Source organism: Patiria miniata, unplaced genomic scaffold, assembly GCF_015706575.1.
Source record: "Patiria miniata isolate m_02_andy unplaced genomic scaffold, ASM1570657v1 HiC_scaffold_5, whole genome shotgun sequence".
Classification (NCBI taxonomy): Eukaryota; Metazoa; Echinodermata; class Asteroidea; order Valvatida; family Asterinidae; genus Patiria; species Patiria miniata.
In genome coordinates, this window is record NW_024037072.1 from 35,138,275 (window position 1) to 35,158,413 (window position 20,139).

General features: G+C 40.8%; 1 protein-coding gene across 1 annotated transcript; it reads right to left on the reverse strand.

The window, feature by feature from the left end:
- Positions 1–495: 495 nt before the first annotated feature.
- LOC119741128 (RNA polymerase II-associated factor 1 homolog) lies at positions 496–19,876 on the reverse strand. The gene is made up of 14 exons (XM_038216819.1): positions 19,685–19,876; positions 17,602–17,625; positions 16,562–16,776; positions 15,649–15,715; positions 13,839–13,940; positions 13,152–13,200; positions 11,652–11,708; positions 10,712–10,780; positions 9,289–9,392; positions 7,799–7,915; positions 6,418–6,546; positions 4,011–4,116; positions 2,972–3,185; positions 496–2,640 (listed from the first exon to the last, which is right to left on the reverse strand). The coding sequence occupies exons 1-14, from the start codon at positions 19,741–19,743 to the stop codon at positions 2,264–2,266; spliced, it is 1,689 nt and encodes a 562-aa protein (XP_038072747.1). The 5' UTR covers positions 19,744–19,876; the 3' UTR covers positions 496–2,263.
- Positions 19,877–20,139: the final 263 nt, after the last annotated feature.

A 20,139-nucleotide genomic window follows, 5' to 3' on the forward strand; every position in this document is an offset into this window, starting at 1 on the left:
AAATATTAATCACCTTCTCTCCATTTACATTCATCATGCAGTCATCTTGGCACAATCAGTTGTTCAGATGTCGGGTGCTCTTAGATTTCACTTAGGTACACAATGTGACCGAGCTCTTTAATATTGCGTGGATAACTTGGCAAGGAAAAGGTGGTGACATCTTAAATTCTAAGACGTTGCCACATGAGGAAACACTGCTGTGACTCACATCAAGTAATCCTGAATCACTACATGCTAACCACCATAGAAACCAACCACCATAGAAACCATGAACCAAACACTCACTGCTTCACGTTTTTAGAGGGTGTAGGTTTCTGTTGTCGACAACCAAACATTTTTTTCCCCTAAATTGTGGATTTCGTCTCGGAGAATACTGCCCTAAAGGCGAAATAGTCAGAAATTGATTTCAGAATGTAGGATTCAGATGAGACTTGACAGGTGAACAATGCAAGCATGCCTACGCAAGGAAAATAAAATCAGACCAACAACACAGACTCAATATGTGCTCTGTACAAATTTATTTCATTAAAAAAAGGACTGAAAGCGTGACTACTGAAATCCAAATCACATCATCTGCAAGACGGCTTCTACCCTTCGGCTGTCTTAGGGTCCATCAGCAATGCCATATCTAATTCATCACTGGATTAACATGTCAATAATGGAACGAGTCGTCGCCCCAAACCCGTGTCATTAATGGTTATATTACTGCACACCTACTGAGTGAAGACCCAAGCAATATCTAGTAGGCCGTTGATGGGAAAAACCGCATAAAACCCCCTCAAAGGGAAACTGACTACAGTAGGTGCATTATAATTTTTTTTTTTTCAAAGTTGAACGAAGAAATTAACTGGAGCGGGGTTTGAACCTATGATCTCCGGATTGCAGTTCTGTAGCCCTACGGTACCAACTGCGCTGTCCAGCACTATGTTGGCGGTTCAAACCCCGCACAAGTCAATTTCTTTTTCGGCTTTGAAAAAAATTAAATAGAAACTGTAAAAGCTTGTTGTCCATGCAATTTTATATGTTTTTTATATTTTATAGTTTCAATTCTTTGGTATCTACATTGGTACAACAATTTTGCAGAATTCTGAAGGTTTCCCAAGATAGGGTGAACAAGTGATCCGCGGATCGCATGTGTCACCTTTTTCTGCAGTCGATCCCTATCTGTTTTGTGTTTTCGTGAACAAGTGAACAATTGTGCATTTTTAAACGACCTCAAATGACCCCTAGATGACCTTTGACCTCCAATTTCGGAAGACTTGTGATGAACCCCCACCCAAGGATCACTCCATCCAAGTGACAATAAAATCCATCAAATTCTGTGTAGACAAAAAAGATTTGAAGCATATTTGAACAACGACCTCTAAGGACCCCTACATGACCTTTGACCTCAGTAATCTGATGGAGAAATTGTGTCTTCCCACCCAAGGGTCCCTGCATCCAAGTTTCATCAAAATCCATGAAAGCATGTAGAAGTTATACACTTTTTGCAAAAACTTAACCGAAACTTCAACATACACACATGTATGATCTACGGTCATACAGAATTAAGGACTGGTTAGAGTCTCTCAAAACTTCATTTAGGCAACACAAAAATTATATGGCTTGATCCTCACTTGACATACACTGTTACTACAGTGTGTATGTGTGAATACCATGGCTGAAAAGGCCTACATTTTTTTGTACATTCTTGTGGCACAACATGATACTGCAAGCACTAACTCAGGGTACTTGAGCTTTTATGAATTTCTCTGTCAAATATAAGACTGTTTTTGGCATTTAAGTTTCTGGTATTCGATAAGTTTTACACTGACCAAATATTAGGAACAAATGCTATTTTAAAAATGTTTCTCCAAAATGACAGTTGAGAACAAACCAGCAAGTGTAGTAAGTTCACAGATTAGCAAACATTAAAAAAATGAAACCCAATCCACAATTTATGAAGGAGTACAGTGAATGCAGATGTCATCAAACTGCCATAACTTTGTATTGTGATGCTTATCGTAGCATGACCTGGCAGACGGTGAACAGTTGATGGTGCATGTTCATCATGAGAGCTCCAGTGCACACTGCGTTTCCCCATTGCTAGTTTCATTCTAAAATTGCAAGAACCCATAGCGTCTTCAAGTGAGCATCAGTCTCATCATCTCAGTCTCCCCCCCCCCTGACTTTCTCTGTAACTATTGAGGAGATACTTGTACACAGAGTCCATTGTAATACAGATCCTATGGTGAAAAGAACGGTATCCATACACCCTAGTCCATCAATCGCTGTCCCCCTCCCCGCTTGATGCCTGGCCCGACTCCGCATCGCTAGCGCTGCCAAAGATCTCCTCCTCGTCTCTCTCCACGCCTCGCTGCTCGTCCTCCTCCTCTTCCTCTTCTTCCTCTTCAACCTCTCGATCCTCCACGTCTTCGTCGCCGCTTCCAGCCGCAGCTTCCTCCGCTTCTCCTGCTTCTTCGGCTTCGTCTTCTCTCTCGCTACCGCTCTTGGCTTCCTCCTCCACCTCATCCTCCTGCACCTCTTCCCCTTCTTCTTCTTCTTCTGCGTCTTCTCTCTCTTGGACCTCTTCGGCTTCGCTGGCTTCTTGTTCGGCCTCGCTTTCTGCCTTCTCGCTGCCACTGGCCACGTTCTCTGCATCTGGTAAAGGTCAGATAATTACAGTATTTTGTATTCACCTCTCAAAAGGAAACTTCCTGAATCCACCAAAAATACTCCACTGTTTAAGAAACCAACAACACATTCTTTGCACAAGCCAACTTCCCTTTGACATTCTGAAGTAGCGCATTAATCCATGTACTGCCCCAAATCACTCTGCCTTTTATTCCATATTCTGCCAAGAACACCCCCCCCCCCCCAGCACTATTTTTTTATGGAGTTTATCAAGGAGTAAAATACATTGCAGTACAATGTAATACGTGTTCAAGTGCAAAGGGTTAAAGTGAAATTTGTACAGAAAATACAAGCTTACCTGATTCTTGTGATGGAGCCTCATCACCACTTTCCTCTCTCTCCTCATTTTCGTCTTCTTCACCTTCTAATCCAGCCTCTTCCTCCTGTGTCTCCATCTCATCCTCATTTTCTCCCCTCTCCTCTCCATCTTCAGCCGCCTCCATTTCTTGTTCTGGTTCTTCTTCCTCCTCCTCTTCGTGTATGACATTATCAAGCTGGGATAACCTGTTCTCCTGTTGAGGAAGACATTCACGAGTGAATAAGAGAATTTTTTTCAAGAACTCTTGTATAACAAACCCTTCTACGAAAGTTATCTTCTGTTGTTTAGCACGTCCTGAAATTTGGATGAACTTTAAACAAAATGCCAAATGGTTTCATTTTTTTTGGGAGTAAGGTTGGTGCACTGGCTGAGTCAGGTTGGTGCTGTGGTTCTTTCCTCGCCTACCACATACGTGACCCCGGTTCGAATCCTGCCAAGATCCACATGTTGATTGGGTTTTCAGTCCCTGCCTGATTCTGTGGGTTTTCCCCAGAATATTTATCTGGGGTTTTCCTCCCACCTCTAAAAGAGGAAGAGCAACTTTTTTTGGTCTTTTATATATTGGTTTCCTCAGGCTTGCAAGCCACAGTGCCATGGGTACTTTTGAGGAATCCTTGGTTTCTTTACCAGAAATTATATTATAAATAATAACAAGTTGTCAAATATCAACCACAAAGGGAAACTAATATGCGCATATAAATTATAACGAAAGCCCTCTCCATGCTGGGTCCCTGTTTGCTATTTTCAAGGCTTGCAGCATTGCTGACATTGCTAGCATCATGACTTTGGGTGTGATCCCTGGCTACATGGCATACACCGGGAATTGGCTTCCGACTGGCACCCTTGAACAAAGACATTGACAGAACCGCGAAACCGCCAACATAGGGCTGGATAGCTGTTGGTAGAGCACCTGGATGGAATTCTGGAGGTCGAAGGTTCAAATCCCTGCTCCAGTCAAGTTCTAATTTGTTCAATGTTATAATTATCAAGTAATAACAGCATGACTAAAAGCCAATACCTGCAGAGCCACTTCCGGGTCTGCTAGCTCTCTGTGCTTGACCACCAGGATGGAATTGGTTGATGGGCCTTCCTTGTCCTTGGCTCTTCTCTTATTGAGTCTGACCCTGTGTTTCAAAAGAATCCAAGACAACTTGGACATATTAGAGCAGGTCCAGGATTTTTGCAAATGGGGAGACTGATCTTTCAAGGGAGTTGGTTTTCAGGGTGAAAATGAATAAAACTGCTGCAAATTTACCAGATTGACCTGAAATATCAGAATCAAACAATTAATAGGGTCTGACGTTTCGATCCTAGTGGAATCTTTCTTATAGTCCATGTCACATTTGATTACAAGACTGGACGTTGTGGTCGCGTGATGGCAACTTTTGCCAAACTGTTCTCTTCTGCACTGCATGTGTATCTCTTGAAATCAAACGGTTTAAAAGTGTTGACAAACTGTGTTTTTTGTGGGCAAAAACTAACATGCAAAAGATGCTTAAATGTTTGGGTTGGCGGTCGGTTTCTAGTCTGTATGATCAGATACAGAAACTTAACATGGTCCATGTCAGGGTGTTAAAGTGGGCTTTCCTTTTCAATGCTTGGGTGAGCTCTGCAGGTTGTATAGTAAATGCATTCAGATAGGTCACACTGTTTTGTCAAACAGTTTATTTTTCCTTAAAATAAAACAAAAAAAGAAGAACACAAGCAGGGGACAGGACCTCTTAGAAAAACCCATAATCTGACCTGACAGTGCCATAGGGTTATTACAGGGCGAGTCAAAAAAAGCGGAACCCAAACCCCCAATAATATATTTCATATTTAAAAAAATGTGTGGCACCAAAAATAATAATGAGTGGAAAGCCACTTTCATAAGCTACTTGTAGATAAAAAAAAAATTTACTGAAATTGCTCAATCCGTTCAAAGAATATCACCATTTAAATGCAATGACCCTAAAAAGCAATTTATTGTGTGTTTTGACTGTTTGGAACAACAAAGAAAATGACACAGAATACTTGTTTCAACAACTGTAATACACAACATCTTAGGCAAACATTATGATTTATTAAATCCACTTTTTTTTAAAAGACGGGCCTTCAGAAGGACTTTGTTGAATATTTTTAACTTTTAAACTGAGGTTTTATCGCTAGTGATGTTTGAAGACAATTGTGACGACGATTCTTGAAATCGCATTTATGGACGAGACAGGTTTAGGGTCATTGTGTTTAAATGGTGATATTCTTTGAACAGATTGAGCAATTTCAATATTTTTTTCATCTAAAAGTAGCTTATGAAATTGGCTTTCCAGTCATTATTATTTTTGGTGCTACACATTTTTTTAAAATATGAAATATAATTTTGGGGGTTTGGGTTACACTTTTTTGGACTCACCCTGCATAAGCATACCAGAGGCACCTTCATATGCAGAGTCAATGTCCATATACAGGAAAAGAATGCGACAAGTCACACTATCAAACTTAAAAGCTTTTATCTTTTATGCCAGAAGGCGTATTGGTGTTCATGAAAATGGCCGCAGGCGATTTTGTCGAAGTTAAGATTAGCAGCTGCAGATAAGAGACACAGATAACACTAACATTACCTTAGGCAGTGTTTACATGTGTTGTTCAATGTGATGTGGGATATGCCAAAAATGATGCACATGTGGTGGAACAAAAAATAGCCTGAAGCAGTTCACATCCACAAAAAAAACCAACCAATTATTCAATATTGGGACACTGTTATAATTATCTCCTCTGTACATGAGCAGGTCTGTCAAATCATGTTTTTCACTGCATCTGGACTATGCAAGGCAACAATTTTATAGGATATTTTTCTCCAATATTAAGATTGAGTTAATAATAATAATAATTTCAAACTTAAAATTTATAAAGAGTTCAAATTGAGTCACCAACGTTGTTGGTTGTAGTCTGGGAAAGCATTTTTAAAATTAGTTCATACATGCGAGGGGTTCTGGCAAAATGAGACCAAACTGGGCACAGGCCAAAGTAGAGAAAAATGCACCAAAAAAAAACCCCAAAAGGGGGTGGTGTTTTTTTTCCGTTTAGAATTATTGATATTTGTAATCTTTGATTTATCTACTACACATATTTTAAAGAAACAGTGGGAAAACGTGTAAAATAAAAGAGATTTCTAAGGAAAAACAATTGGCATCTCCCATTTTTACAACTACAAAATAGTCAAAATTTTAAAGCCCTTTTTCGCAGTATTTCACTTTTTTGACATGTCGATAAATGCGAACTTTCAACAGCCATAACTTGTCAACGGAATGTCCGATTGAAGTGCAACAAACAGTATTGCAAGGAGAATTTTATTCTCTTTCCTAGTACCAGCAAACCCTCATTTTGACCTCTACCCAGTTCTGTCTCCTTTTGCCAGAACGCCTCACATTATTTCAGTTTTTTCTTACCTGGTCTCCAGTTCATTATAGTAGACACCTTTGCCGTTCCTGAAGACAATGAAGTAGTTTTCCTCGTAGCCTCGACTGGCTTTGTTCTTCACACTCCAGTTATACTCCCGGGCCAGCTTATACTCGTATCTGTCGATGATACATTCAAACAGGTAAAATACGGCCTGATTTTTTTTCGGAGAAGAAGTGCAAAGTTATTGGTTCCTCAAGACCGGTAAGTTCGTACTTCTTGCCCTAAAAAATGTTGCATTTGTATACTATCATGCCTTTAAAAGTGGCCTCTAGAGAACGCAATGTGAAAGACTGCGTACAATAGTTAGTATAACTCTCTCGAGTCGAGCTATAGGTTTGATTGTATGACGTCAAAGTACCACTTGACTGTCGGTGGCCCCGTGATGGACCACCATTGCAGTAGGCAAATGTTTGGTTAGCATTAGCAAGCACATCGCACATTGTATACTAGACAGTGGGGCTTATTTTAATATAAAACAACCGTGAATTCTTTTATTAAATTGCATCATTTACTACCTGTGCCATGTACGGTCGTCATAATCCTGCTGAATCAGCACTGGGGTTTTCTCACAGTTTATGCCATCTATTGCAGCCTTGAAGGCTTGCCTAGTACCTACATTGTGCAGCGCTATACGATCTTTGCCTACTACAATGGCGAAGCTGACATCTGGTACCCCGATGTAGGCTGCATCACGTGGGTCAGTGAAAGCCCTAAATTGCATGGGTCTTAAATAATAACACTGCAGCCTCATGGCTTTCAGACGGAACTGTGTAAATTTGGTGTCAAATTTGCCTTTTAACCCTAACCTTCCCAAATCCTCCAAAATCCTCTTTGCAAAATGGAGATTTTGCAGGATTGAGGCTATATGGCAAAATGCGTGGCTGATTTTGGAGGATGCACTGTGTCAAGGTCTTAGGCCGGACCTTGTGTTGTTCATGCTCAGCCGTGCATAAATTTAGGCCTATATTACACTTGAAATCCTCCGCACTGCTGGAGGATGTCACTGGCTGTGCCTCAACATATTGACAGTGATTGCTGGAGGATTTTGCAGGATTGAGGCAGTGGTCACCCCTCCAAGGATCACATTCAAGAAATAACGGAGGATTTTGAGGGTTGAGGCTGTATGCAATTTTTACATGGAGACAGTTGGAGGATTTTTTCCAGAATTATGGTTGCATCCTTGCAAAAAATGCCTAGGGAGTTAGGGTTGATTGAAAAACAGAGCATCAACGTTGATGAAGTTTTATACTTTTACATTCATTTATATAAGAAAATGGGTGTCCAGAAGATGCAAACGCACCCCTCTGGTTAAAACCACATGCAGGGAGCAACTTAGTTTGAAGTGTCCTTTATTAGTTTCAAACTTACTCTTCGTCGTCGACGTAGTTCACCTCATCCACGAAATCCCGCTTTCTCTTCCGCGTCGTCTCTTCGGTGGGCAGGAAATAGCCGACAAACTGCTCCCCTGCCTCGTCCACCATGCCTCTAGATACCAGATCAGTGAACACAACAACCACACAGTTATTCAGCCGAGTTGTCCTTGACTCATTTTGGTCGGATTCTTGTGGGTACGCTTGTCAGTAAGCATGGTGAGTAATGCAGCCATCATTAAATAAACATAGCTTCTGTCAAATGAGAGAAGCGGTGTACTTGAGTCCATCAAAAGTCTGGTCATAGGTAAATCATGAGTCAATTTACAAGTAACAGTGGATGTCCAACGCAGGCATGCAACTGCGAATTTAGAAAAAACGAGGAAATTCCAAACCACACAAGACTTTGCACAGTGTTTTTCTATTTGTAATGGCATTCATGAGGAGTCAAACACGAGGAAATCAGCAGATCCAAGGAAAAGTTGCATGCCTGACAACGGCAAAGGAATCCTGCACCCGATTTCATGAAACTCATTGTAACTTACGATGCATCGCAGCTATGCGACGCGTCATATCCCTACGATGCGTCTCAGATGCGACGCGTCCTGTGATTCATTTCACAAAACACGTAAGTGCGACGCGTCGGTGTATTTATAACACAACACGGTGACTGTTACATGTTTTTATTCAACGTACAGTAAATAGTCGTCTGATATTCAGCAAAGAGTGGTCGGATCTCCTCTCGAAGATTTTTTAAAATGTAAAACAAAATGGCGGGCGTATGATGGTGTTTTAAAGGGAATCAAGCTCGTGGTGGACTGATAGCTACTTTGAAATTTCAACAGCAATATGCCAGGCTAATTCATATTTAATTCTATGCATTTTCCATTTACAACTTCACACACAACTTCGTCTCGGTATTATAGTCTCATTTATGTAATTTTCATGGCATAAACCTGGCTGAGAAATGGACGTTTCTTATTTTGCGATGACCACTAGACACCTGGAAACTTGCGACGTATTTTGAGCCGTTTTCAAGGAACTTATGACATGTTCAACACATCGTAAGTTTTGTGAAATGGATCATATGACGCATTGCAAGTTGCAACACATCGCAGCGCTTTGTGAAATTGGGTGCTGGCCTATGTCGCTGTTTCTGTGAATAGATTGTGACTTAACTAAAAAACCCGAAACTAACTTGTGATGGATGTGTGTGGACTTGGGACTAGATTACAACACCGTAGGGTTGTACCACTATGTGCAGAGCAAGCACATAGTTTGGATCAGTTATTCCAAGACCACTAATTGACCAGTGCTTCATTTGGGATGTAAATTGTACCAGTAAGGTCAGATCAAAAAATAAAAAGTGTCTTAAGGCACAAAGTTTATCGGAAAACTAATCTACTTCCTTTTGAAAAAGTTCTGTGCATGGAATTTTTTAGGATTTTCTTTTTGGCCTTATAATTGTTGCAGGCCTATTAGGCATACCTGATCATAGCCTGTGACATCTCCTCGACTTGTGCATTCACTGATTTGCCTCGGACAGCCGGGTCAGAATCAAAGATGACTTGGGCACAAGGATGGATCCACATCTGAATGAAAAAAACAACAACCACAGACGTGAACGCACAGTCGCACTTTAACATTACATCTGAGGACATGGCATTGTGTTTCCCTTTGTTCCTATAGTATAACACGCTCCCGTAGACTAAGCACACAGACTTGCATTCGAGGACCATTCTCAGCACAAGATGTACGTTTGAGGACAACAAAGAATTTGTCGTTCTCTCTTTGCGTGTCTGTCCTCAGGATGTATGTAATACAAGAGCGCATCTGAAACATTTGTATTTTTTGGGTAAAATTTTTTGGTGAAAAAAAGTGGTAATCACAAGTGCCACAAGAACAAAGACATTGACAAATTGGTAGCCACATAGCTGGAAACTCTGGGTTTTTTCATAGGTTGCAGGCTCCAAGTCCACTCAAATTCCTTTTTTAACCTTAGGGCATCCATTTTTATTTCTATGGTTCTCATAATTTGTTTTGGTCTCTGAAGTAGGATCCGTCGGACGGTCGGTCAGCAAAAATTATTAATCTGAAATTTTTTTAAAAGAATCTTCATGCTATTGTAAAAATCTGAAGATAAAATAAAATTGCAGTTGCACCCGTATAGATGACAAAGTAAAATAAAGCCAAATATTGTCTCTTGTTTTGTTTATTGCAATGAGATTATTACAGGTTGATATCATGAGTGTCGTGGCCTCATAGTCTGGAGCATTGTTATTTGATGTTCATATTTTTATCACTCATACATTTTTTGTTAGAGGGGGTTCCACACAGGGTAAGCGGTAATAACTTCTTTTTTTCATTCTATGGTCAGGAGCCCCAAAAAGCGTCAGTCAGAAACGAAAACCAAAGAATTAAAAAGGAATGCCCTTATACTGATTAAAAACTGTCACCGATTGTCAGAATTCGTCTGTTACCCCTTCAGCCAGCAAAACAATTATTCTAATGCACTACTAAGGGAGAACTCCCCCATACTTTGGTATTTCTAGTTTCACTTTGTGTCAGTTCAGAACTATTTTCCACAGTGTCACTATTTTTCATGAAAAAATACAAGATTCTCAAAGCAGTCTGACGAAAGTTGAATTACTCAAAACTTCGTCAAATAAACACATTCCTCCCTCGCCTGTGAACAAAAAAATTAAAGCACATACGTAGAGTCACGTGGTCTCTAAATGTATTTAAAAAAATACAAACTCAATAGTTAAGAAACAAGCACTTGGGTCATCATTACAAAAAAAATAGAATTCAAACATTTTTTTACTGTTAAATGTCAATTTCTGGTGGGTTTTATAATAGGGAAGAAATCAGGAAAAGTTACAGATTTGAGCGAAATCTAGTCAACACTCACATCAAAATCTGGGAACACAGGGAGGATCTCTACTGGCTTGACATGTGGCTTACTGTAGTGCTGCTCAATCTGGGAACAACAAAAAGAGGAAAAGAGGTTTGTGAGAAATAACCCATCAAGATAATACTGTCGTAATATAAACTAACCCTCCTGCTATTTAAGCAGTCCCAGACAGTCAAACTTCACTTCCACTTCCCCTGCTATACTTTTAACAAAGGCTAGTCACCAGCAGTCAGATTATAATGTCAAGCAAGCACTGTGACTAGTCAAACTGGGTCAACAGACAAAGCAGGCAAGTTGTGGTCACTCACCCGGAGTCAAAGCATAGCTGTATCAAGTTACTTAAGCAGTCCAAGGCAGTCAATCCTGCTTTATGTGGGCTGGGGATTCTTGAGGGTTGAAAATGGTCCGATTGATTTTGACTGCAAGGACAACTTGGCACAGAATGTATGTTTGCATAGGAGGGTAAATATTTGCTGGCGTAGTTGTGACGTCAACTTGATACAACCATGGTTACAGGTTCGCGAGCACTGCAAAGGCCCAGTGAACACCGTGGCTTCACTATGGCTGTTGTGAATCCGTTTCATAATTGGCTTGATGCTCCTCGTTGAAGCCAAAATAAGCACGACTGCAGCTGTAACTGGTGTGGTGACAATCTGCTGAAAGGCAGTGAACCATCTTCAGGTACTAATTTGTGAAAATGTTTAATGAAAGTCGGTTGTTAAATTGCTGTCTGTGATCGTGTGTGTAAAACGTACATGAAAGTTGTCGTTAAGGAATGCATATGAACCGCTGTGGAGAAATGAGCCTAACCTGGGGAGGAGGTGACGTCACACTTTCTCAGCGTATACAGATAGTACTGTCATCAAATAATTAGCATTCCTTACATATTACTACCACATACCAAATTTTCCTAATCAATGCGATCGTTTAGACTTACTGGTACTTTGGCATCTTCAAATGTCTTCTCTATCGCCGCAATCTGACTTGCTTGGTCCTGACAGTTGGCAAAAAAATAACGACATGAATAAGACAAAAAGTAATGACAGAAATCACACAGTTACTATGCTGATCAACGAAGCGTGTTGTAAGAAGGGATGTAGTCGAGTCCATCACAAGTCCATCACAAGTCCCTGCAAGTCCATCACAAGTCCTCCAGTCCCAATTCAACTCACAAACTATTTAAATGATCTTTGACAAAGGCATTCCTTTGTCATTGTTCATCCTGTTACTTGTGACTAGACTTGTGAATGGACTCGTGAATTACTTGTGACTGGACTTGTGATGGACTCGACTACATCCCTGGTTGTACGACTTCCCCCGAAATGAAAAAGAAGACGGGTTGGAACTTATAACAATCAAACAAAATCACCATAGATGCAAATTGTATAAAAAATTACACGAGCCAGCCTAACTCCACATTTACTCCTCATTGCAACTGTCCACATACTTCAGCGAAAATCCCATGGGTTTTTAGTTTGGGCAAAACACACTTTGCCTTTTACTAACGCATGATTGGTATGACTCTCAATCCCCCAACCATGGCATTCATTAACCTGAATGGCTAAAATCCAGTATGGCCTGATATTAACTCAAAAGTTATATTCTTCATACTTGGACACCTTTTGCTACATTCAGTTACAGTGACTGAACATGTACATCTTTAATAGTCCATCAACCTTAACTCCCTTGGCATTTTTGCTAGGATGCAACCTCAATCCTACAAAATCCTCCAACTGCCTCAGTGTAAAAATGGCATACAGCCTCAATCCTGCAAAATCCACCGTTATTTCCTGAATGTGGTCCTTGGAAGGGTGACCACTGCCTCAATCCTGCAAGATCCTCCGGCAATCACTGTCAATATGTTGAAGCAGAGCCACTGACATCCTGGAGCAGTGCAGAGGATTTCAAGTATAATATAGGCCTAAATGTATGCACACCTGAGCATAAATAACACAAGGTTCGGCCCAGGACCTTGGCACAGTGCATCCTCCGAAATCAGCAACACACTTTTGCCATGGGAGTCAGGTTGGCGTAGCGCTACTTTCCTTCCCTTCCACCGCTGTGACTCGGGTTCGAATCCCGCCTGGGCCAATATATGGATTGGGTTTTCAGTCCCTGCCTGATTCTGTGGGTTTTCCCCAGAATATTCTTCCGGGCTTTTCCTCCCACCTCTAAAACTGTAACTTCTTCTCATTGTCTTCTCTCCACAGGTTACTTCAGGCTTGTGAGCTACAGTGCCTAGGGCGCTTTTGAGGAATCCTTGGTTTCATTACCAGAAATGATTAATAATAATAATGTAGCCTCAATCCTGCAAAATCCTCCATTTTGCAAAGAGGATTTTGGAGGATTTGGGAAGGTTTGGGTTAAAACAGTATGAAACTTGGGTGAGGATTTTGATGGTTCAGGATAGAAATGGTTGAAAAGGAACAAGATTTACCTTGTATAAATTCTCTTCGTTGAACTGCTTCTTCAGATGATAGGCTACCCTGAGTTGGAAAATAACAAGTGTTCCGACGCATTCAATAAAAGAAACAGACTTGTTGATGTGTTTCTTAAAAGCCCTCTTTTTGGGGGTGATTTATACTTGGATGACTTCAGCTCCCTCTGAGGTTGGTAAGTTTGAGTATGAGAATAAGAAGAAATGTTTTTAGTTTCGGACAAGTGGGAAGAATACTTTTAAAAACTAGCAAAATCCAATAAAAAAACAAGAAAGTTTTCCTACACACTATTCAAAACATTTTTACCTATAAATAACAAGGACTGAAGAGACTTAAACCTTTTCTTTGCATAAACAAAATGAAATTTTGCTGTAACTACCGGTACCTTGATTTTTTTTTTTGAATAAATGTAATTAAATTTTGCTGTCACAAATGTGAAATGCCTTAATATGCATGACGTTCAAAATAGTTTCCACATTTATATCATGCACTGCCTGAGTCCGGCATCTTGACATCTTGCAATTACATATGCCACATTGGAGGTAGCTAAGCCTGCAACCACTGCCTATAGACATGTGCATTACTGCTGGCCACGGCCATGGAATTCCAATGCATCCTAATATTACACATTGATAAGAAAGATGGTTAGAAGTCTGAAATAAGCCCATGGTGGTGGGTCTTCTTACTTTGTTTCTACTTTGTCTCTGCTGTACTGGGATCTGTTGTATTCGCTGGAGATGTATTCTGTCTTCCTCAGCCAAGACACGGCCTTGGTGTGCTGCCGCGATCTAAAACAGAGATACAAAAAAACAAGAGTTGTAATCAAGGCATCAGAAGTCATCCGACGTCAATCACAAGTCATCAGACTTCTGTCACAAGTCATCAGAAGTCAGTCACAAATGATCAAAGGTCAGTCATAAGAACTTAATCACAAGTCATCAAAAGTCATAAGAAGTCAATCACAAGTTATCAGTGGGCAGTCATACAAAGTCAATCACATCAGAGGTCATACGAAGTCAATCACAAGGCCTCAAAAGTCAATCACAAGTTATCAGAAGTCAATCACAAGTTATCAGAGGTCATAAGAAGTCAATCACAAGTCCTCAGAAGTCAATCACAAGTCATCAGAAGTCAATCACAAGTCCTCAGAGGTCAGTCATAAGAGTTCAATCACCAGTCATAAGAAGTCAATCACAAGTCATCAGAGGTCAACCACATGGCATAAGTGAAGAAGTCGAGCACAAGTCAACAGAGGTCATAAGAAGTCAATCACAAGTCCTCAGAAGTCAATCACAAGTCATCAAAAGTCAGTCACAAGAGTTCAATCACCAGTCATAAGAAGTCAATCACAAGTCAACAGAGGTCAACCACATGGCACAAGTGAAAAAGTCAATCATACGTAATCAGAGGTCATAGGAAGTCAATCACAAGTCATAAGAACTCAATCACATGTCATCAGAGGTCAGTCACATGTTATCAGAAGTCAATCACAAGTCATGAGTGGTCAGTCACAAGTCACCCAATCCAAAGTCTAGTTACGATGTCAATTCCAATGAATCATAACAAAGGCAGATCATCCCCTACTACTTGTTAACCAGTTCACATCGGATGATGTGTATACACGCAACGAGCGAGGCCGGAAATATCTGTCTGCGACCCGCTCGCAGCAAGCGAGGCCGGAAATATCAGGGTGTGCTACCAGCAGCTGTCAGTCTGAACCAGTCTGGCATCAAGGTTTGTGAAAACAATCCCATGCCAGGGTTCGGTCAATGTCAAAATAATCCCGGCGCGAACTGGTTAACAGGACTTGAGATGAATGTGATTCCATTTCTATAGTGCTCAACTACACAATACATTGCCTACATGTAGTTAGTCTACATGTACGTACATGATTTGCAAAAATCAGCCTAAAACCAGTCAGATACAAGATGCAGTTTCCCCAAGTTGAGACACAGCATTGTTGGAGAATCCAGATAAGCAACATCTCTGGGAAATTTCACAGGTTGCTTATGGAACTTGAGGACTGCCCATCATTTACACTAGCTAGTATGGTCTTTTGATTACAGATAGGGATATGCATATTTGGACAATTCATAGATGGAATTTGCGTCGGGGTGAGGTTTTTAATCAAAATTGGGTTTTGCCCTTCACCGACATATTCTAAACACTGTCAGTGTTGCCCAAGAGTGATTGTGAGGAAAAAAATCACTCGGGTGGGACTTGAACCACCCTCCACTCGACCACTGTCCATACTTGGACAAAGTGATATGCTGATAATGTGCAAGAATTTGCAAAACAACTCAAATTCGGACTCTTGAGTTCTTCTGGAACTTATCTGGATACGCTTACTCATTCAAAGTAGTTGATCGGTAAAGCCATGGTATTTGGCTTGATTCTTGCTACACAATCTGATACTTTGAAAAGTCAGTAAATGGACTCAACACTGGTGATATGTCTTAAACCTTTGATAGATTGCAGCCAGGTTGGAGACATTACCTTTTGGAGTCTCCTGGCGTTGCAATTTCCTCTTCGAGTAGTTTCTCATCGGCTGGGTCCAGATAAGCTATCATTGAAGAAACAAGACACATAAATTAATGTTAGTTATAATATATCATGGGAGCAACTATAGAATGCAGGGCCACCCTGGAAAAGGTTTTTTTTTGTAGTTGGATGCGATGTGAGAAGTGGGGTTGTCGAGCAGAATGGCACTCCTTAGAGAACGATGCAACTTAGGAATAGAATGATCATAGGATCAGGTATGAGACAGTGGATGGGTAAATAGAGGGCGGTATGGAGAGCCAAGTACGTAGTATGTACATGTAAACTGATTAAGACCACGCGGCTTGGGATGTCTGCGCGGCTGCGGGGTGGGCATGAAGTAAATTTTAATCCATACAGGGCGCTATAGAGAGCCAAGATAGTAGTACATGTATATGTACATGTATACTGTGAGACGTACGGCTTTGGATGTCTTGGATGCCTTGGATGCGGGGTGGGCATGAAGTAACTTTAAATCAATAGAGGGCGCTATAGAGAGCCGACTGCGCATCCACGCAGCCATGGATGCGCGGATATAGAATGGAGTGGCCCTGTATTCTATAGTTGTACCACTCATGGTCTAAATTGTTGTGGGATAGCTTTACCATTATTTTTGAAATTTTTGACAAGACCGGGATACTTTTTTTTTATAAGGACTGATGAGGCAATGGTCACCCCTCCACAGAACAAAATATAGAAATACCAGGATGATATTAAAGGACTGAGGCTGAATCCAATTTTAGTGAATAATGTAATTGGTGGCAATTGGAGGATTTTGCAGGATTGAAGACGGTTCCTAGCCAAAAGGGCCTAGGCAATTTAGGCTAAGGTCCGATAAAAAAGTGAAAATTTAATAGAAACCCAGACCTACCACTGCTATCTATCCTGTAAGTGTCTGGGTTGATAAGATCGATGGTGACCCCCAGGTCGTGTTCGGCCAGCAGCTCATGTTTGTAGTTGCGCTCGAGCGAGGTGGCGTTGTACTTCACAAACCGGTTGGCCTCAAAGGGGTAGGTGATGAACTTGGGGTCAAAGGGTATGTCTGGGAGGTTGTTGCTGTACTTGATGCGGCATACCAAATCCGACCTGTTGGTCAAATTATGAAAATGTTGTTCAAGGTCATTCCATAAATTAGGGTCCAAAAGTGTGACTTTTTGTGTCCCTGTTACACCTATCCTGTGTAATTTGCCATGCAAGTATCGTTGAGACTTCAAACTATTTTTTTTTAAAATTTGTTAGGCAAGTACTTTGGTTCGCATGATTACTCTTGGAGATAGAAGACATCAGAGAATGTGTCCTGAATTTATAAATATCATATCAGATGAAACAGGAACACCAAACATTTGAGCCCAAATTTTTGGAAAGACCCTTAAAGGGAACATTTGTATTTTTCAGAAATGGATGGATTTGGGGGGTTAGTATTTCAGAAACACTGACTTGTTTGAAGTTTTGTGTTCGATAGATGCTAGGAAAACCAAGAAAAACAGTCATGGTCCTGTAGTCTGGTTCCCTGACCCCACTTAAGATGAAACAGAGCAATTTATAGACGTCAGGGAGTTGTAAGGTCACGGAACCAGTCTAGCTGGCTTGTTCCCGTTCATAGGTGTGTAATCGATTGCAAACACAATGCAGACTAACACCAGGTGCCATGATTTTACAGGATGCTTTTAGACGGTCATTCACTAACAATCCAGCAAGGTGTTTCATAATAATTTTGTAGTCTTGTTTTTTGATGTTTGCAAATGTTGTATATTCCCTTTAACTAAGGGTTCAAAGAATTCGCCATTACCAGCAACCTTGGATACTGAGCAGTGGGTATCATATTGGTTTACAACAGATCCCACTGTGAAGTAAATGTCACATAAAACTTTTTAAAAGTAATATTTTTCAAGAGAACATTTTCAAACTTACTTTCCTGGAACAGTTCCCCTTGATCTGAAAAATAGAAAGGCAGGTGACTTTATCATAGTAATATCAGGAATTAATGCAAAATATCACGGACTCACACATACAAAAATGCAAACAACAATGAATATGTACACAATCTCCTATGTGTGACAGCAACTTGGTTATTGTGTGCAAAAGTCTACAGGATAATGTGATCGTTTTCTAATGACATTATCTGGCAATAGTATAGCCCCATAAATGTGGCCTATTTACTGGACTGCCTCCGTAAACATAGGCCACACATCCACATGTACAAAAATCGTGTCGACGGAGCCAAATTTTGATTTTCACATTTAGGCTTAGTTTGTAGGGTTTTTTTGCTTTAGAAGCATAATCACCCTCTTTACAGGCTAATCAGAAAGTGCTGCCTTTTTCAGATGTCTAATTTTTGTGAAATTTCATGTTGAAATTTTGATACGCAAACGTGTAAAAATGAATCTGGAAATTTAACGAAAAATATACATCTGAAAAAGGCAGCACTTTCTGATTAGCCTATAAAGAGGGTGAGTATGCTTCTAAAGCAAAAAAACCTACAAACTAAGCCTAAATGTGAAAATCAAAATTTGGCTCCGTCGACACGATTTTTGTACATGTGGATGTGTGGCCTATGTTTACGGAGGCAGTCCAGTAAATAGGCCACATTTATGGGGCTAGCAATAGTATAGAGAACCTTTCATATCAGTGCTATAACAAATCATCGCGCATTCATTGCCCACCAAACCATCAGCTTTTACAAAAAAACAGTGACTTTGTATTCACGAGTTTGGGAATCCCCCTAGCCCAGGTTGGACGAAGTCTGCATTGCATTACGACTAACGTCCAGGATGAGAATTCTCTACATAAGACCACCCAAAATTTGGACCAGATTTTTGTTACGTTTTACCTCGTTACAGAAGCTTATTTCACGCCTACATTTTCTATGTGTCCTTACCTATTAGCCTTAGGCTGCTGGGTTCAGGAATTCCATATGTGATGCTGACCGACATTAATCAGGAAAATAAACTCTAAAGCAGCGTTAAACTTGTACGTGTTTGTAGTCTCTTTTCATCAGTTTATTCCCAGAGTCGTACGTCATGTACAAAGTACGTGCATACGAAAGCGCGCACGCACGCTAGCGCCCTCATTTGTTTAGTTTTGGTTGGAACCGTGACGTCACTCCAGCCAACCGATGTCACGAAAACGCTCAACCAATGACCAAAGCCGAGACGTGTTTCTGCTAACTGGCGCGAAAACACGCTAGGTCATTGGATTAGCGACCGCGCCTTCAAGTAAGTGCGCGTGCGTATGAGGGTGGTTACTAAGCAAATCGCGCGTGCGCACTGCATATTCATGCTGCATAGTCTGGCCCCCGGACCAGACGTGATATGAGCGTCGAGAATAATTGTCCGGTCTAGGGAACCAGACTACACGCTGCACAGACGTACATCATGTACGACTAGAATAGACTCGGCGGTGAGAAACTGATGAAAAGAGTCTACAAACACGTACAAGTTTAACGTTGCTTTCGAGTTTATTTTCCAGATTAAGGTCGGTCAGCATCGCATATGGAACTTCTGAACCCAGCGGCCCAATAGATAAGGACACATAGAATACTACGACGTAAAAATTGGCTTCTCCAAAGAGGTAAAAATATTAAAAATATTGGTCAGAAATTTTTCCACCCGGTTTTGAGCACTTCATACCCTGGACTCCCTCCGTTACATAGGGAGGAAAGGGAGTCCACCTGGTCCTGGGCTAGGAATCCCCCTAAAATAATGCAATTTCGGACTTCAAATTTCCCTTGAAAAAATTCTCCAGAGTGATGAATCAGAAATTTAAAAAAAATATATTCTGCAATTAAATGTAGGATTCGATTTGAAACAATAAAAGACAGCAAGTCTTCCTTTTTGGGACACAAAAAATAAAGTTTCAAAAACAATCGCCAGGCTGGGACTAAAACTTAGTCTGCTACTTTTCTTTACCATACCGTATACCGCGCAGTGAGCAACCAGCAGGAGAGTTTACGTCACAAAACCTAGTGTTAATCTTCGCCTCTATAATTACTTACTTCCTGTCTCGATCACTTCTCTTCTCCCCACTTTGTATAGTTGGTGGCATAGGTGCCATTTTAACCAAACACTCTCATCGAGTGCAAGTAAAAACTGGGCAAAAATTAAGAAAATGCGTGAGGTGCATCGGCCTAATCAGCGACTGCGAGCCACAGAACTGCCATGATGGCTGACTGCTGGAAATCCGCGTAAGAAATATCCGATAAAATAATCTATAACGCTAGAGGGCGCACTCGCGGACCGTACCCGCGGACCATCTTTGCAACTGGACCAACTGTGACATGCATGACTTTAATAATAACTCTTGAAAAGAATTATAAATAGTTTTGCAGAACATTGCACTTTATAAATAATTCAATGCGCCACAAAACAGAATTCAGAGCTCTGCGACAGATGCTCTAAATACCGTCGAACAGGGGCGGCGGAACCGGAAAGGGGGGGGGGGGACTTGCCC

Bases quoted from the DNA above. Each gene is read 5' to 3' on its own strand.
- LOC119741128 (XM_038216819.1), bottom strand. From the start codon at position 19,743: ATGGCACCTATGCCACCAACTATACAAAGTGGGGAGAAGAGAAGTGAT. The intron at 6,547-7,798 runs GTAAGTTTGAAA...TATCATCGACAG, and splicing joins AACTACGTCGACGACGAAGA to ATACGAGTATAAGCTGGCCC. The intron at 4,117-6,417 runs GTAAGAAAAAAC...TTTGAAACACAG, and splicing joins TATAATGAACTGGAGACCAG to GGTCAGACTCAATAAGAGAA.